Source organism: Pipistrellus hanaki (assembly GCF_964339955.1).
Source record: "Pipistrellus hanaki genome assembly, chromosome: 5".
Taxonomy (NCBI): Eukaryota; Metazoa; Chordata; class Mammalia; order Chiroptera; family Vespertilionidae; genus Pipistrellus; species Pipistrellus hanaki.
The window spans coordinates 82,267,957-82,281,578 of record NC_140507.1 but is presented as its reverse complement, the minus strand read 5'-3'; the positions used below and the strand labels follow the sequence as shown (position 1 = coordinate 82,281,578).

Here is a 13,622-nt window from a genome sequence, read left to right as displayed (position 1 = left end):
CACCCAGCTTGGCGTTTTCTGCTGAATGTCCAGGTCTAGCCCCCGAGTCCCCACAAGGTGTGTGACCCAGGGGTGCCCTCCTCCCCCAGTCACTCAGTCCTCGGGACACAGGCAGGCAGGTCTCCAGAACATTTATTCACTCCATGGGCGGGGGCGAGGTCCGGCGGCATTTCCTACGTGTACCAGACGAAGCCATAGGTGGCGTTGACAATCTCCTCATTCGTGCGCAGTCCGTACAGCTCACCCATTACCGGGGGCACCCAGCGCTTTGTGTGGAACACAGACTCGCCCACCTGAGGGGAAAGCGGGGCAGGTGGGTACTGGCCACTGCGTCAGAAGCTGCCGCCTTCCTCACCCCACTCCCAGCACCCACGGCCTCTCTCGGCTTCAAAGAGGTTTTCTGTGGAAGGCTGCACTTCTGCAGCGGCCTAGACCCTTCCCTCCCTACAGGGACCCACCTTCCAGTCAGGCACATCCTTCATGATGACAGCCTCCTCCTCCAGGTTCTCCCGAAGCATCTGCAGGATCCTGTAAGGATGGAGTGGGAGGTGGGGACAGGCCTGAGTACCCCAAGGGACCCCTGCCGAATGCACCTACCAGACCCCCTACCCACTCCCTCCAATCATCTCCTGCCACTTCCAACCCTGCACACACTGACCTCCTTTCTTTCCTCACCCTGGCAAACTTTTTTTTTTTTTTTTTTAATATATATTTTTAATAGAGCAGTGGTGGCAAACCACGGCTCGCGAGCCACATGCGGCTCTCTGGCCCCTTGAGTGTGGCTCAGCGTTAGAACCACTTCTTCAAAATAGACTCGCCCAGGTTGAAAACTGACTTCTGCACATGGGCCACGAAGTTTCAATTGCACTGTATTTTGTGGAAGAGCCACACTCAAGGGGCCAAAGAGCCGCATGTGGCTTGCGAGCCGCAGTTTGCCAAACACTGTAGTAGAGGCCCCATGCACAAAATTCATGCATGGGTAGGATCCCTAGGCCTGGCCGGCAATCAGGGCTGATCTGCAGGGCAACCAGCAGTGCGACTGGGGTGGGGAGGGACTCCCGCGGGCACCCGCCTTGGCTGGCCTGGGGCCTGCAGGCAAGAATCAGCTCCTGCGTTGAGCGTCTGCCCCCTGGTGATCATTGCATGTCATATCGACTGGTTGTTCCACCATTCAGATTTGCATATTAGGCTTTTATTATATAGGATTAATTTCAGAGAGGAAGGGAGGAGAGAAACATCAATGATGAGAGAAATCATCTTTCGGTGCCTCCTGCACGCCCCACACTGGGGATCAAGCCCACAACCCGGGCATATGCCCTGACAGGGAATTGAACCAGTGACCTCCTGGTAGACGCTCAGCCACTGAACCACGTCGGCCTGGCTCCCTGGCAAACTCTTACTCTTCTCCGCCCCCAGCCCCAACACTCCCTTCTTGCAGAAAACCTTCCCGTCCTCCCCTTGGTCTCCCCTTGTCTAGGCCCTCTCCAAAGATGCAGCTGCCAGCCCCCATGTGCATTTGGCTGTGTCCCCGAACTGCCAAGCTGGGCACTCAGGCCTATGACCTCCTGACCCTGGCGGTCCCACCTTCGGTCCTTCTCTGCCTGCAACAGCGGCATCAGTGCGATGCGGGCCTCAAAGTCCTCGATCTGCAAGCGCCTGTGAAACCCCAAAACCAACACTTGGATCAGATTAGGGTGGGCAGAGAGGGAGGTGGACGATGTGGCCTAGACCCCTCCCCACCCTACAAAGGATGGTGGTTGGGGAGGGGCGAGCAAGCAGCATAGAGCTTGGGCACTAGGCTCCGTCCTCCAGGAACCCGAGATGCTAGTGCAGGCACTGTCCACAAGACTGCTGGCTTCACACTTTCTTTTCAGTTACAAAACTTTTTTTTTTTAATCCTAAAAATAGCCCAAGTCTGTAATTGCAGAGAAGAAAGGGAAGTGCTCATCACGGGGCTCTGGGCCTTATAAAACCATGTCCCCTTCATCTCAGGATAACACCAGGGCGTTCCTTTCTTCCCCCTGCTCTCCAGCACCTTCCCAGCCCAGCCATGTCTGTGCCAGGGGGTGGGGAGAGTGGGCCCCACTGTGTCCCAGGGAGTGGCCTCTGCCATATCCCCCTCATCACCACAAATCTGACAGAGGACAAGGAAGGGGTAGATGAACTTCAACCCCTCTGCTGGCCCTATTCCCCAGGCTACCGCCCCAGCACAGCCACACTGTGGTCACTACTGTGTCCCCCTAGGGGGCTGGGCCTGGTCTCACCGGGGGCCCTCGCATCCAGCACCCGTCAGGTGCTCCCGGGTGTACTCAGTAGTGTGGAGCACCCTCCATGAGCTGAGCCTTCTCTAGCACCATCCTCAGAGACTCCTGGCCGAGTGGGGGACGCTAAGGACATGACATAGGTGGGATCGGGTGGAGGAGCCCAGCCAGTCAGAGGCCTATGACAAGGAGCCACATGGCAGGGAAGCAGATGCGCTCAGAGGTGGCTGGAGTCTGAAATGAGGCCATTGTAGGCCTTGGTCCCTCAGGCCCTGCATGGCTGGCGTGGCCACTGTCTTGCATGATCTGCTTTCCATGCCCTTATATCAGGGGTCCTCAAACTTTTTAAAGTGGGGGCCAGATCACGGTCCCTCAGAGAGCTGGAGGGCCGGACTATATGAACTACTAATTCCTACTATAACACCTCGGCTACGCTCACTGCCCAAAGAACCTGGCGAGCCGGATCAGACTCCTCTGCGGGCCGCATGTGGCCCGCGGGCCGTAGTTTGAAGACCCCTGCCTTATATCATCATTGCCTGGTTGCCATGACTACCTGGACACCTTGAGTCCCCAGTGGCAGAGGCTGAAGGGATGCCTGGTGAACACCTGGAGGCAAGCTCTTTGCTTACTAGTCAGTCATTAAGGGTAAAACCCAAAAATGGATTTGCTGCGTCCCCGAGACCCCGCGGGGTTGGTGAGGGGCCCAGTGTATACCAAGCCCACAGGCACGGGCCCACCCTCACCTGCACGGGGCCTACCTGCGCTCACGATTCCACTTCATCATGCTCCAGTGCCCAAACAGCATGGTCCCAATGCCCAGAGCGAACAAGCTGTAGCCTGTGGGGAGAGGAGTGCCAGCTCAGCATCTGCATGCAGAATAGGCCACCGGGTCATTTCTTCTCACGAAGCATGTCCGCTCGCTGTACAAACAACCCCAGAACTGCAGACGATGGAGCAGGTGAGATGCCCTGACCCCGCCCAGAGATGGCTTGCATTTCTTCAGACTATTTTTTTTCTCTGTGGAGTGCCCACTGGCCCGCTTCCAGGGACACCCCCTCTTCTGTCACGTTTGTCCTCTGCAGGCAGGGGACGCCAAAGAAGCCTCAGCTTCTCTCTCATCGACAAGACTGGCGGCAGCACCACCTCTGCCCCCACGCTGGGGTTTCTGGAAGGTATTGGCAGGGACAGCAGGAGGACTCAAAGGTCTAGATGTTTATGGTTGGACTAGCAGGGGTCTTCAAACTATGGCCCGCGGGCCACATGCGGCCCGCAGAGGAGTCTGATCCTGCCCGCCAGGTTTTTTGGGCAGTGAGCGCAGCCGAGGTGTTACAGTAGGAATTAGTAGTTCATATAGTCCGGCCCTCCAGCTCTCTGAGGGACCGTGATCTGGCCCCCACTTTAAAAAGTTTGAGGACCCCTGGACTAGAGGCAGATATAGGAAATTCATGCAAGAGTAGGCCTTCCTCCCCCCGCTGCCGGCCCCGGCTTCCCTCTGGCACTCAGGATCCAGGCTTCCCTCGCAGCCCCAGCTTCATCCGAAAAGTTGTCCTCGGTAATAATTAGCATATTACGCTTTTATTACTATAGATTATTATTATAGATGGCCCTGGCAGCGCAATCCTGCTGGAGGTTGCTTGGTTCCCAGTCAGCCAGCCGGCCCCTCAAGGATAGCTGACGCCCATGGCGAGGTTCCAGCTCCAAGGTAGCTCCCATGCCTGGGCCACCTCCTTGCATGCTGCTCACAGGGCCTACCTGATGAACGCAGGGAGGACCCTATGCGAGGCTGTCAGAGGCAGGCTGTGCCCTTCAGGGGTTGCCACCCCCCACCCCCGGCCTCCTGGGTGCTGCTCCTGGCCTGGCAGGGTAGACACCCACTCCCTGTCCAATCCCAGGGGAACAGGCCGCCATGAATATTACTGAGCTCCAGCAGACATTCACTGTAACCCTGACTGACAGGTAGTGGGCTTGCTGGGGTCTTCAGGGAATCCCAGACACCTGGGGCCTGGCTAGCCCTGCACCCCCTCATCCTTCAAGCCTGGTCTCTTCTCTGGCCAGGCCTCCAGGTTGCTGTGACAAATGGACAAGCTCAGCTCGGTCAATCTCCAGTCAACACCTAAAGGACTAGTCAACAAAGGGTGATGCAGCTCCCTGGGCCTCATGGGGAGCAGCGAGGGGTGTGTGTCTGTCTTTTTCACATCAGCTGGGTCATAAGGCTCATCGGCACCTCTGCTGGACCTGGAGCTACATGATAAACTGGCTCCATATTTCCACCCTCAGTTCAGCGTGGTAAAAACACCGGCTCAGGTCAGCGAGGCACGTCAGAGCAGCGGTCGGCAAACTTTCGGACCTCACGACCACCAGTGGGCCATGGACCACCGGTTGGCGACCGCTGTCTAGAGACAAGACCCCTCCCAGCACACACAATGGTTGGCCACCAGTGTAGGGAGTTTCACCAGAGCTGCCTCATTCTTTTTAATAGCTGCAGAGAGGCCCAGAGGCCTCCCCTTCTGACCCCACCCCAGGGAACTGACCTAGACGGTCTCTGTGAAATCCTTTGCCATCACATCTGGCACCCAAGTGTGTGATAAATTCCAGGATGCCTTTACGATGATGCAGCTCTAACTCATCTCTTCCTCACTAAGGCTACAAGGCCCAGGCCCCAGGCCCCGGGCAGGTGATGTCTGTGCTTCTGGAGCGGCCAGTATGACGGGAAAGGCCAAGGAGGGGCATGCCCAGAAGGGTGTGTGGACCATGGGTAACCAAGACTTAAATAAATGGAAACACATCCTGTGCTTATGGATCAGAACTTAATCTAACGTTTTGTTCAGATGGCAGCACTCTCCAAAATGAGGTAGATTCAACACAGGCCTCATTAGGATCTCAACCCATCCCCCACAATCTGACAGAAACTGACTAGCAGATCGTGAAATTCAAATGGAAATGCAAGGGACCAGAATAAACAAAACAATTCCGAAAAAGAAGAACAAAATATGAGGACTCACACTTCACAATTTCAAAACTTCTCACACAGCTGGGTGTACTGAATAGCGTGGCACTGGCATCAGGACAGACATGTATATCGCTGGCAAAGAGCTGAGAATCCAGAAATAAACCCTCACATTTATGGTCAATTGAATTTGTCCAAGGGTGCCAAGTCAACTCAATGGGGAAAGAACAGGCTTTTCAGCAAATTGGACAATTGGATAGCCACATCCAAAATAACAGTGTGCTCCTTCCACTCCCATCCACACAAAAAAATGAACTCAAAATTGATCAAAGACCTCGATGTAAAAAGCTAAAATTATAAACCTCAGAAAACAGGAGTCAGTCTCTGTAACCTTGGATGAGACAATGATTTCTTAGATAAAACACCAGAAGCACAAGAGACAGAAGAAAAAAGTTGATGAACTGGACTTCACTGAAATAAAAAAATAAAAAAACTTGTGTGCTGCAAATGAGACCACTGAGCTGAAAAGGCAACCCACAGAATGGGAGGAGGTATTTGCAAATCATATATCTGATAAAGGAATGGTATCCAAAATATATAAAGAACTGTTAAATCTCAATGATAGCCCAGCATGCTCAGTGGTTGAGCATTGACCTATGAACCAGGAGGTTACGGTTTGATTCCTGGTCAGGGATCAGGGGTCAGGAGTCAGGGCTCAATCCCCAATATAGGGCATGTATCATTGATATTTCTATCTCTCTCTCCTCTTCCTTCCCCTCTACTTGATAATTACACAACTACAAGTAGAAATCAGCAAAAATATATTTATATAAAAAAACATAATGATAAAAAGATGAGTAACCCAATATAAAAAAATATATTTTTTTTTACAGAGAGGAAAGGAGAGGGATAGAGTTAGAAACATCGATGAGAGAGAAACATCGATCAGCTGCCCCCTGCACACCTTCTACTGGGGATGTGCTTGCATCCCAGATATATGACCTTGATAGGAATTGAACCTGAGACCTTTCAGTCCACAGGCCAACACTCTATCCATTGAGCCAAATGGGTCAGGGTGAATAATCCAATTTTAAAATGTGTAAATGATTTAGACACTTCTCTAAGAAAGCTATACAAATGCCAATAAACACAAGAAAGATGCTCAATACTATTAGTCACCAAGGAAATGCAAATTAAAACCATAAGATACCACCTCATACCACCTGGAATGGTGAGATTCAAAAGAATAATAGTGTCCAGATGTGAAGAAATTTGAACTCCCAGATGCTGCAGATGGGAACATAAAATGGTATAGCCAAAGTGGAAACTAGTTTGGTAGTTCCTCAAAATGTTAAATGTGGAGTTATCATAACCCAGCAATGACATTCCCAGGTGAAATTTCACCTAAGAGAAATGGGACATATGCCACATAGACACTTTTAGACACATGTTCATAGCAGCACTGCTCACTCCGGAGAAAGGTAGAAACAGCTGAAGAGTGCCTCCAGGGGGAAAGGATTCGCAAATGTGGCCCATCATACAAGACTATTTACTCACCCATACAAGGAATGAAGCACTGACACATGCTACATGAACATTAAAAACACCATGCTGAGAGCTCGGCTGAGAGACTGCAGGGGGAGGGAGAGTGGGGGGACCCCTTTCTGAGCTCTGGCCTCTCCTGAGGCCCTGAGTTGTGCAGCTACCCCAGTCTCCCCCTCCCCCCAAAAAACACACCATGCTGAAAGACACCAGACACAAAAGGTACATTGTGAATGATTCCATTAATATGAAATGTCCAGAAGAGGCAAATCCATAAAGACAGAAAGCAGATTAGTGGTTGTCAGGGGCTGGGGGGAGACGGGGGAGTGACTGCTAGTAGGTATGGGGTTTCTTTTGGGAGTGATTAAAGTGTTTTAAATTTAGACCATGGTGATAGTTACACAACTGCAAGTAGACTAAATATCTGCGATCTGTGAACACAAAACAGGTAACTACATGGTATGAAATCTCAATACAAATGTTAAAGACACAAGAAAAAAAGGAGCCACATACTGGGCACAGGAGGTGGTGGAGCGAGGAGCTGGGTGAGAGATGAGGGTTGTGGGAGTAGAGGGGTAGTGTCACTTTAGGAGCAGCAGGGATTGAAGGTAGCTTGAGCCAGCTTGGCATGCTCTGGGACTCTGGTGGTGAGTGGTCCAGGGAAAGAGGGGCCAGGCTTGAGGCCACAGTGCCAGGCTCAAAGGAGGCAAGGCTGGAGGAGGCCCATGACAACAGAGGATGAGGGTGGGGTACAGGACAGAGCACAGGGTCTTTGCACTCGCTGTTCCATCCTTCTGAGGAACTCCTGCTCGGAGAGGGTCACCCAGGCCCGCCCCAGCTAAAGCAGGTCTTGGCTAGCCCAGGCCCCTCCACTCACTACAACAGGAAGGTCAGGAGTGATATGACAGTGAATTCAAGACAAGGCCCGCAGCCGTGTGCACACTCAACAAATAGTTAATGAATGAATGCAAGAGCTTAAGCAAAGCTGAAACCGGTTTGGCTCAGTGGATAGAGCGTTGGCCTGCGGACTGAAGGGTCCCGGGTCGGTTCCAGTCAAGGGCGTGTACCTGGGTTGCGGGCACATAACCAGTAGGGAGGGTGCAGGAGGCAGCTGATTGATGATTCTCTCTCATCGATGTTTCTAACTCTCAATCCCTCTCCTTTCCTCTCTGTAAAAAATCAACAAAATATATATTTAAAAAAAAAAAAAAAAAAAGAGCTAAGCAAAGACCACACCAACGGAAGGAGTATCTTTCTCACACCTCTGCAGCCAGCAAATACTGGGGTGGGTTTGCATGTGTTACAACGAAAGTCATGTAAAAGGGATGTGATTTGGAGACCCAACTACAGGCAATGGCATTTAGAGCCCGCTGCACTATGAACAGGAAGAGGACCAGTATAAAGGTATAAAGGGTGTGTTTGCAGGTAAAAAGAAAAAAAGATGCCAAGTGAGGAGGGCCCAAGGAGACCCAAGGGCTGGTCACACAGGAGCATAATGTAAACAGACCTTACGTAGCATACCTGAGGGGTGCACTGGCCTGGCTGTTATGACTCAGATTCATTCAACGTGCTCTAGGATGAGTTGAGTGCCCATTTGGTGTCAAATCTATCTTTAACCTGTTTTTGTATGGCCACTTTTAGATTTGTAAACAACTGTTAAAATAAAAAAAAAGCAGCAGCAGTGGACAGTGGATAGAGACAATCTGGCCAATAAAGCATAAAATATTTATCTGGCTCTTTATAGAAAAAGTTTGCCAACCTTTGTTCTGGGATACAAAAAAGACAAGAAGGGAAGGGGAAGGACTTGAATTTTCAATAGACAACTTTTCTACCATCAGAATTATTATTATTATTATTATTTACTAGGCCTATGACTTTATTAAAGCATAATATGCACTTAAAATATTATCTTTATTAATTTCAGAGGAAGGGAGATAAATAGAAACATCAGTGATGAGAGATAATCATTGACTGGCTGCCTGCTGCATGCCCCATACTGGGATCGAGCCCCAACCTGGACATGTGTCCTTGCCTGGAATCGAACCTGGGACTCTTCATTGAGCCAAACCAGCTAGGGCCATATGCAGATTTTAATGTATTCACAATACATTTGTTTTAAATTTCTTTGTTAATCCTAGGTGTGAAGTATGTGCATCTTTTACTTTCTCTCTTACTTTTTCTGTGGTGAACCCAAGAACAAAATTTTAAAAAAATATATTTTTATTGATTTCAGAGAGGAAGGGAGAGGGAGAGAGACAGAAGTATCAATGATATCAATGATGACAGAGAATCATTCACTGGCTGCCTCCTGAACACCCCACACTGGGGACCAGCGCAACCCAGGCATGTGCCCTGACCAGGAACTGTGACCTCCTGGTTAATAGGTCGACTGCTCAACCACCACTGGCCAATCTCGAATTTTAAAATGCTACGTAAAACGTTTGAAAAACTTAAGAATATATATATTCCTGGGATATTCTACAAGTGAGGAGCACCAGTGAGGAACCACCACAAAGAACATCTTTTAAATCCCTTCGGTGTTCCGGGTTTTGAACCCAGCTTCTTTCGGGGTGGCCCTGAAGGTTAGGTCGCAGCCTCCCTCGGGCCTCGGTTTCTGCACCTGTAAAATGGAAGCGTGGCCGAGAGCTAAGGGTTCAGGCTAAAACTGACCTCAATTTAACCTACTGTGAAAAGGAAATAATTAACAGGACCGACTTCTGGGCTGTTAGGAGAAGAAATTAAAGGGATTAATAATCGCTCGACAAATGAGTTATCGTTAATGTTACCACTGACGCTACCTATAGACTCAGACTCCGCCTCTCCTCACCCCGCTGCGGCGCTCAGGAGGCCCGGACCCTGACACCAGCGCGCAGACGGACACTGACCCGACAGTCCCCGACGCGGAAGGTTCCGTTTGTAGTCGATGGGGCCGTAGCCCCCAGGAGGGGGCATGTCCTGCTTCACCTTCGAGGCCGCCATGTTCCGGTGCTTTGCACTTCCGGTCGCGGGCGGAAGTGACGTAGCCGGGGATCGCCGCCATGATGAGTGTGGCGGAAGCTGTCGCGCAGGTCCCGGGTGGGGCCGGGGAACCCAGGACGCTTAGTGTAGCGATCCTACTGCGCGGCAGAACTCAGGCTACGATGGCCGGCTGCAGCCAAGGGATCCTTATTTCTCCTCCCAGACGAGGCGTGGCTCAGCCGGTGTGGACGGCTGGAACCTGCGGGGTCGCCCAGGTCCTTGCATCAAAGGACTTCCCTTTCACCTTCCCTCTGGGGCGATGCGCGGGGCAATCAAGCTCCGGAGGGAGGCAGGTCACCGAGCTAAGCCCCCTTTCCCTCTGGGTCTGTGCGGGCAACCCAAGGCCCCCATTGGCAAGGCTTGGTACAAGTAGGTGGGTGGAGGCGGCAGCTGCTCACATTAGGACTCGCAAGGAGCCACCCACCCCAAACGACTCCTGGCACAGATTCTGCTCCTTGGTGGTGGTCGGGAGGCCTTGGTAGTAGTAGCCTCTCATCAGGAACTGATTGTGAGTCATAAAGCCCTAGGGCCTTGGGGAGGGTCCATCCCGAGGCGGGGTGACGCCCGCGGGGCCCCCACCCCGAGGCGGGGTGACGCCCGCAGTCACTTCACAAGGCAGAAATTGTTACCGGGGCAATAAAAGGCACCGCGGCGGCCGGAGCCTGGGAGTGGGCACATGGGGGTGCGGGTGTGCAGGTGCCAGGCGCCATGGGTTAGGCCCGAGATCGGAGTCCGGCCGCCCCCCCGACAGCAGCCGCCTCCTGCTCTCCGCGCGCCCCGGGCGCCACCATGTCGGGCGACAAACTCCTGAGCGAACTCGGCTATAAGCTGGGTCGCACGATAGGTGAGGGCAGTTACTCCAAGGTGAAGGTGGCCACGTCCAAGAAGTACAAGGGAACCGTGGCCATCAAGGTGGTGGACCGGCGGCGCGCGCCGCCTGACTTCGTCAACAAGTTCCTGCCCCGCGAGCTGTCCATCCTCCGAGGAGTGCGGCACCCGCATATTGTGCACGTCTTCGAGTTCATCGAGGTGTGCAACGGGAAGCTGTACATCGTGATGGAGGCAGCCGCCACGGATCTGCTCCAGGCCGTGCAGCGCAACGGACGCATCCCCGGGGGGCAGGCCCGCGACCTCTTCGCACAGATCGCCGGCGCCGTGCGCTACCTGCACGACCACCACCTGGTGCACCGCGACCTCAAGTGCGAAAACGTGCTGCTGAGCCCCGACGAGCGCCGCGTCAAGCTCACCGACTTTGGCTTCGGCCGCCAGGCTCACGGCTACCCTGACCTGAGCACCACCTACTGCGGCTCAGCAGCCTACGCCTCGCCGGAGGTTCTCCTGGGCATCCCCTACGACCCCAAGAAGTACGACGTGTGGAGCCTGGGCGTCGTGCTCTACGTCATGGTCACCGGGTGCATGCCCTTCGATGACTCGGACATCGCGGGCCTGCCCCGGCGCCAGAAGCGCGGCGTCCTCTACCCCGACGGCCTCGAGCTGTCCGATCGCTGCAAGGCACTGATCACCGAATTGCTGCAGTTCAGCCCGTCGGCCAGACCCTCGGCGGGCCAGGTAGCGCGCAACGGCTGGCTGCGCGCTGGGGACTCCGGCTAAAGCCCGAGTTCCCGCACACCCGCTGCCCCTAGCACTGCGCAAGCGCGGCCACCCGCGAGAGGCGCGCTTCCAGCGTCCCGCGAAGCCGCCGCGCACCCATGCGCATGCGTCCTTCCCCCTTTCCTCCTTTCTCGACCGCCGAGGCCACAGTTGCCCCGGTTTGGAATCTAGTTCCTCCTCTACGAACCGGAGAGCGCATGCGCATCCTCGACTACCCCCTCACCTCCTCAAGAAGGCCCCGGGAGGGGGCGAGACCGGAGGATGCTGAAGCATTGCGCCTGCGCGGACTGAGCGACTGCTCTGCGGCCGGAGGAGGCTGCCAGGTAGAGCTGCCCACTAGGGGGCGCACGCTGAGTGCGTCCGTTCCCAGCCCTGCCCCGCAGGCCGCCGCGGGACGGCGCGCTCCGGGCGTCACCCGCGTTGTAATTTGCAATAAACTCGCTCTACCTCGCACCTTGCTCTAGCAATGCCACCCTTTTACGGAGCGGGGAGAAGGGGTCACTCCCCGGAAGGCAAGCGCGGGCGCCCCCTTTTGGAGAGAGGTTAGTTAAGGTTCTTGCTCCAGTTCTCAAAAGGGAGTTGGTGAGATTCGAACTTGTACATTTTGGGCTCCCCCAGCCTGGGAAGAGTCGAAGGGACTTTGAAGTTGTTCCCAGGGTCGTGATGGTCCTGCGAATAGAGATGTTGGGCTAGGGAGCAGAGACCCAGCACCCTTCTCATGTTTTAAGGAGGGAATGGCATGGGTGGATTGGGAGATCCTGTCTCGAAATCAATTGAGCATTTACGATAAGGAAATTGATGCCCACACAAATGTCACTGCCTATGAACACAGCTGTGATTTGAACCCAGATATAGCTGAAGTAGAATAGGGAGGTGGTGGAAGCTCTCCTCAGTGAGCGCCCCTAGTCTGGGGGTAAAGTCAAGGGTGGGGCATAAGTCCACTGGACAAGCTGATTTGTTCAGTTCTCTCTTAGTGCATTTATTGAACTTCTGAATACCAAGCTTTGGTACTCAAGAAGCTTAGATCCATCTCTGCCTTTAGTTTAGAGACAAATGAAAAGCCAAGTTTAAAAAAATGCATGGAAATCTTTTGAAAATTGTAAGTTGTGCTAAATGCTGGGGGAGGATGATGCCTGAGGGATTGAAGGAGATCTCTGAACTGAACTCTGAACTTAAGGAATCAGCCACTGGAAATAGTGGAAAGTGTTTTCTGAGTCCCCAAACAGGATGGAGCTGGTGTGTTTGAGTAATGCCAGGAAGCCCCTGTGGCTGGAATGGAGAGGAGGTGGAGAGGTAAAGGTGTATGTCTGGAGAGGGGGCCCCATGTGGCCTGGGGAGTTTGAGGGTTATTTTGCTGTGATGAGGTTACTGGTATGGCAAACATCTCCCTCATCCTTAGTCCTGCCTGCTTCCATCCGAAGCCCATGACCAGTTTAAGGAGACCATGCCCCACCCCTGCTCATTCATTCCCCATGGCTCTCAGGTGCCCTGGGGATTAAGCGCCAGCTCTCCTCTCGCCCCCTTGAAATAGGCTGTGATCCCAACCCCTCATTTTGCAGATGAGGCAACAGGCTGAGAGAAGGGAAGTGCCTTGCCTCCATCTGGCTTTTTCACATCTGAATTGAGTCAGAAAAACCAACGTTTTGGTTTACATGAGAAGGGTGCCTTTCCTTACCTGGACCATGTCTCAGGCTCTGCACCTGGAAAATGGGGGCAGAAACATATTGGGGTTGTTGGAAAGGGCTGTCGCTTAATGGAGGGCTGCACCTCAATCCTCCTCAAAGCTCCCACTTCACTCAGAATAAAACCCACATCCTTTCCCATCTTCCCCACCGGCCGGCCACACTGCCTTTCGCATCCTCCACCTGCCAGGCTTGGTTACACCTCTGAGGCTTTTCACTGGCTGTTCCCTCCCCCAGTAATACTTTCCCCCTTCCCATTCAAGACTTGGCCTACAAGTTCACCTCCTCGTCACTCCATTCTTTTCCCTCTTTGCCAATCATGTACGATCCCATCGCCTGGCGTGTGGCACATGCCTTTTTCTGTTCCTCACTGATGAATCTGCATGAGCAATGGGCCAACGTATTCTTCCAACCATAGCCATAGAGCCAGCTTAGTTTCGAAGGGACAAAATCTCAGGGAACCAGGGTGGGTGTACCATTTGCTAGCCTGAGAAACAGACTCACCTCTGGGTCCGCTGAGGAGCCTGTGGCTGATCCAACAGACTCACCTGAGGGCTGAGC

General features: G+C 53.2%; 2 protein-coding genes across 2 annotated transcripts; one reads left to right on the top strand and one right to left on the bottom strand.

The window, feature by feature from the left end:
- Nucleotides 1-114: 114 nt before the first annotated feature.
- On the bottom strand, nucleotides 115-9,787 carry NDUFA13 (NADH:ubiquinone oxidoreductase subunit A13). The gene is made up of 5 exons (XM_084883240.1): nucleotides 9,636-9,787; nucleotides 3,020-3,098; nucleotides 1,585-1,656; nucleotides 459-528; nucleotides 115-293 (listed from the first exon to the last, which is right to left on the bottom strand). The coding sequence occupies exons 1-5, from the start codon at nucleotides 9,727-9,729 to the stop codon at nucleotides 174-176; spliced, it is 435 nt and encodes a 144-aa protein (XP_084739366.1). The 5' UTR covers nucleotides 9,730-9,787; the 3' UTR covers nucleotides 115-173.
- Nucleotides 9,788-9,929: 142 nt separating this feature from the next.
- TSSK6 (testis specific serine kinase 6) lies at nucleotides 9,930-12,277 on the top strand. Its single transcript, XM_084883239.1, has one exon. The coding sequence runs from the start codon at nucleotides 10,558-10,560 to the stop codon at nucleotides 11,377-11,379; it is 822 nt and encodes a 273-aa protein (XP_084739365.1). The 5' UTR covers nucleotides 9,930-10,557; the 3' UTR covers nucleotides 11,380-12,277.
- The last annotated feature ends 1,345 nt before the right edge of the window (nucleotides 12,278-13,622 follow it).

Bases quoted from the DNA above. Each gene is read 5' to 3' on its own strand.
- TSSK6 (XM_084883239.1), top strand. From the start codon at position 10,558: ATGTCGGGCGACAAACTCCTGAGCGAACTCGGCTATAAGCTGGGTCGC.
- NDUFA13 (XM_084883240.1), bottom strand. From the start codon at position 9,729: ATGGCGGCCTCGAAGGTGAAGCAGGACATGCCCCCTCCTGGGGGCTAC. The intron at 1,657-3,019 runs GTAGGCCCCGTG...GGGGTTTCACAG, and splicing joins AAGTGGAATCGTGAGCGCAG to GCGCTTGCAGATCGAGGACT. The intron at 294-458 runs GTGGGTCCCTGT...CTTTCCCCTCAG, and splicing joins AGGATGTGCCTGACTGGAAG to GTGGGCGAGTCTGTGTTCCA.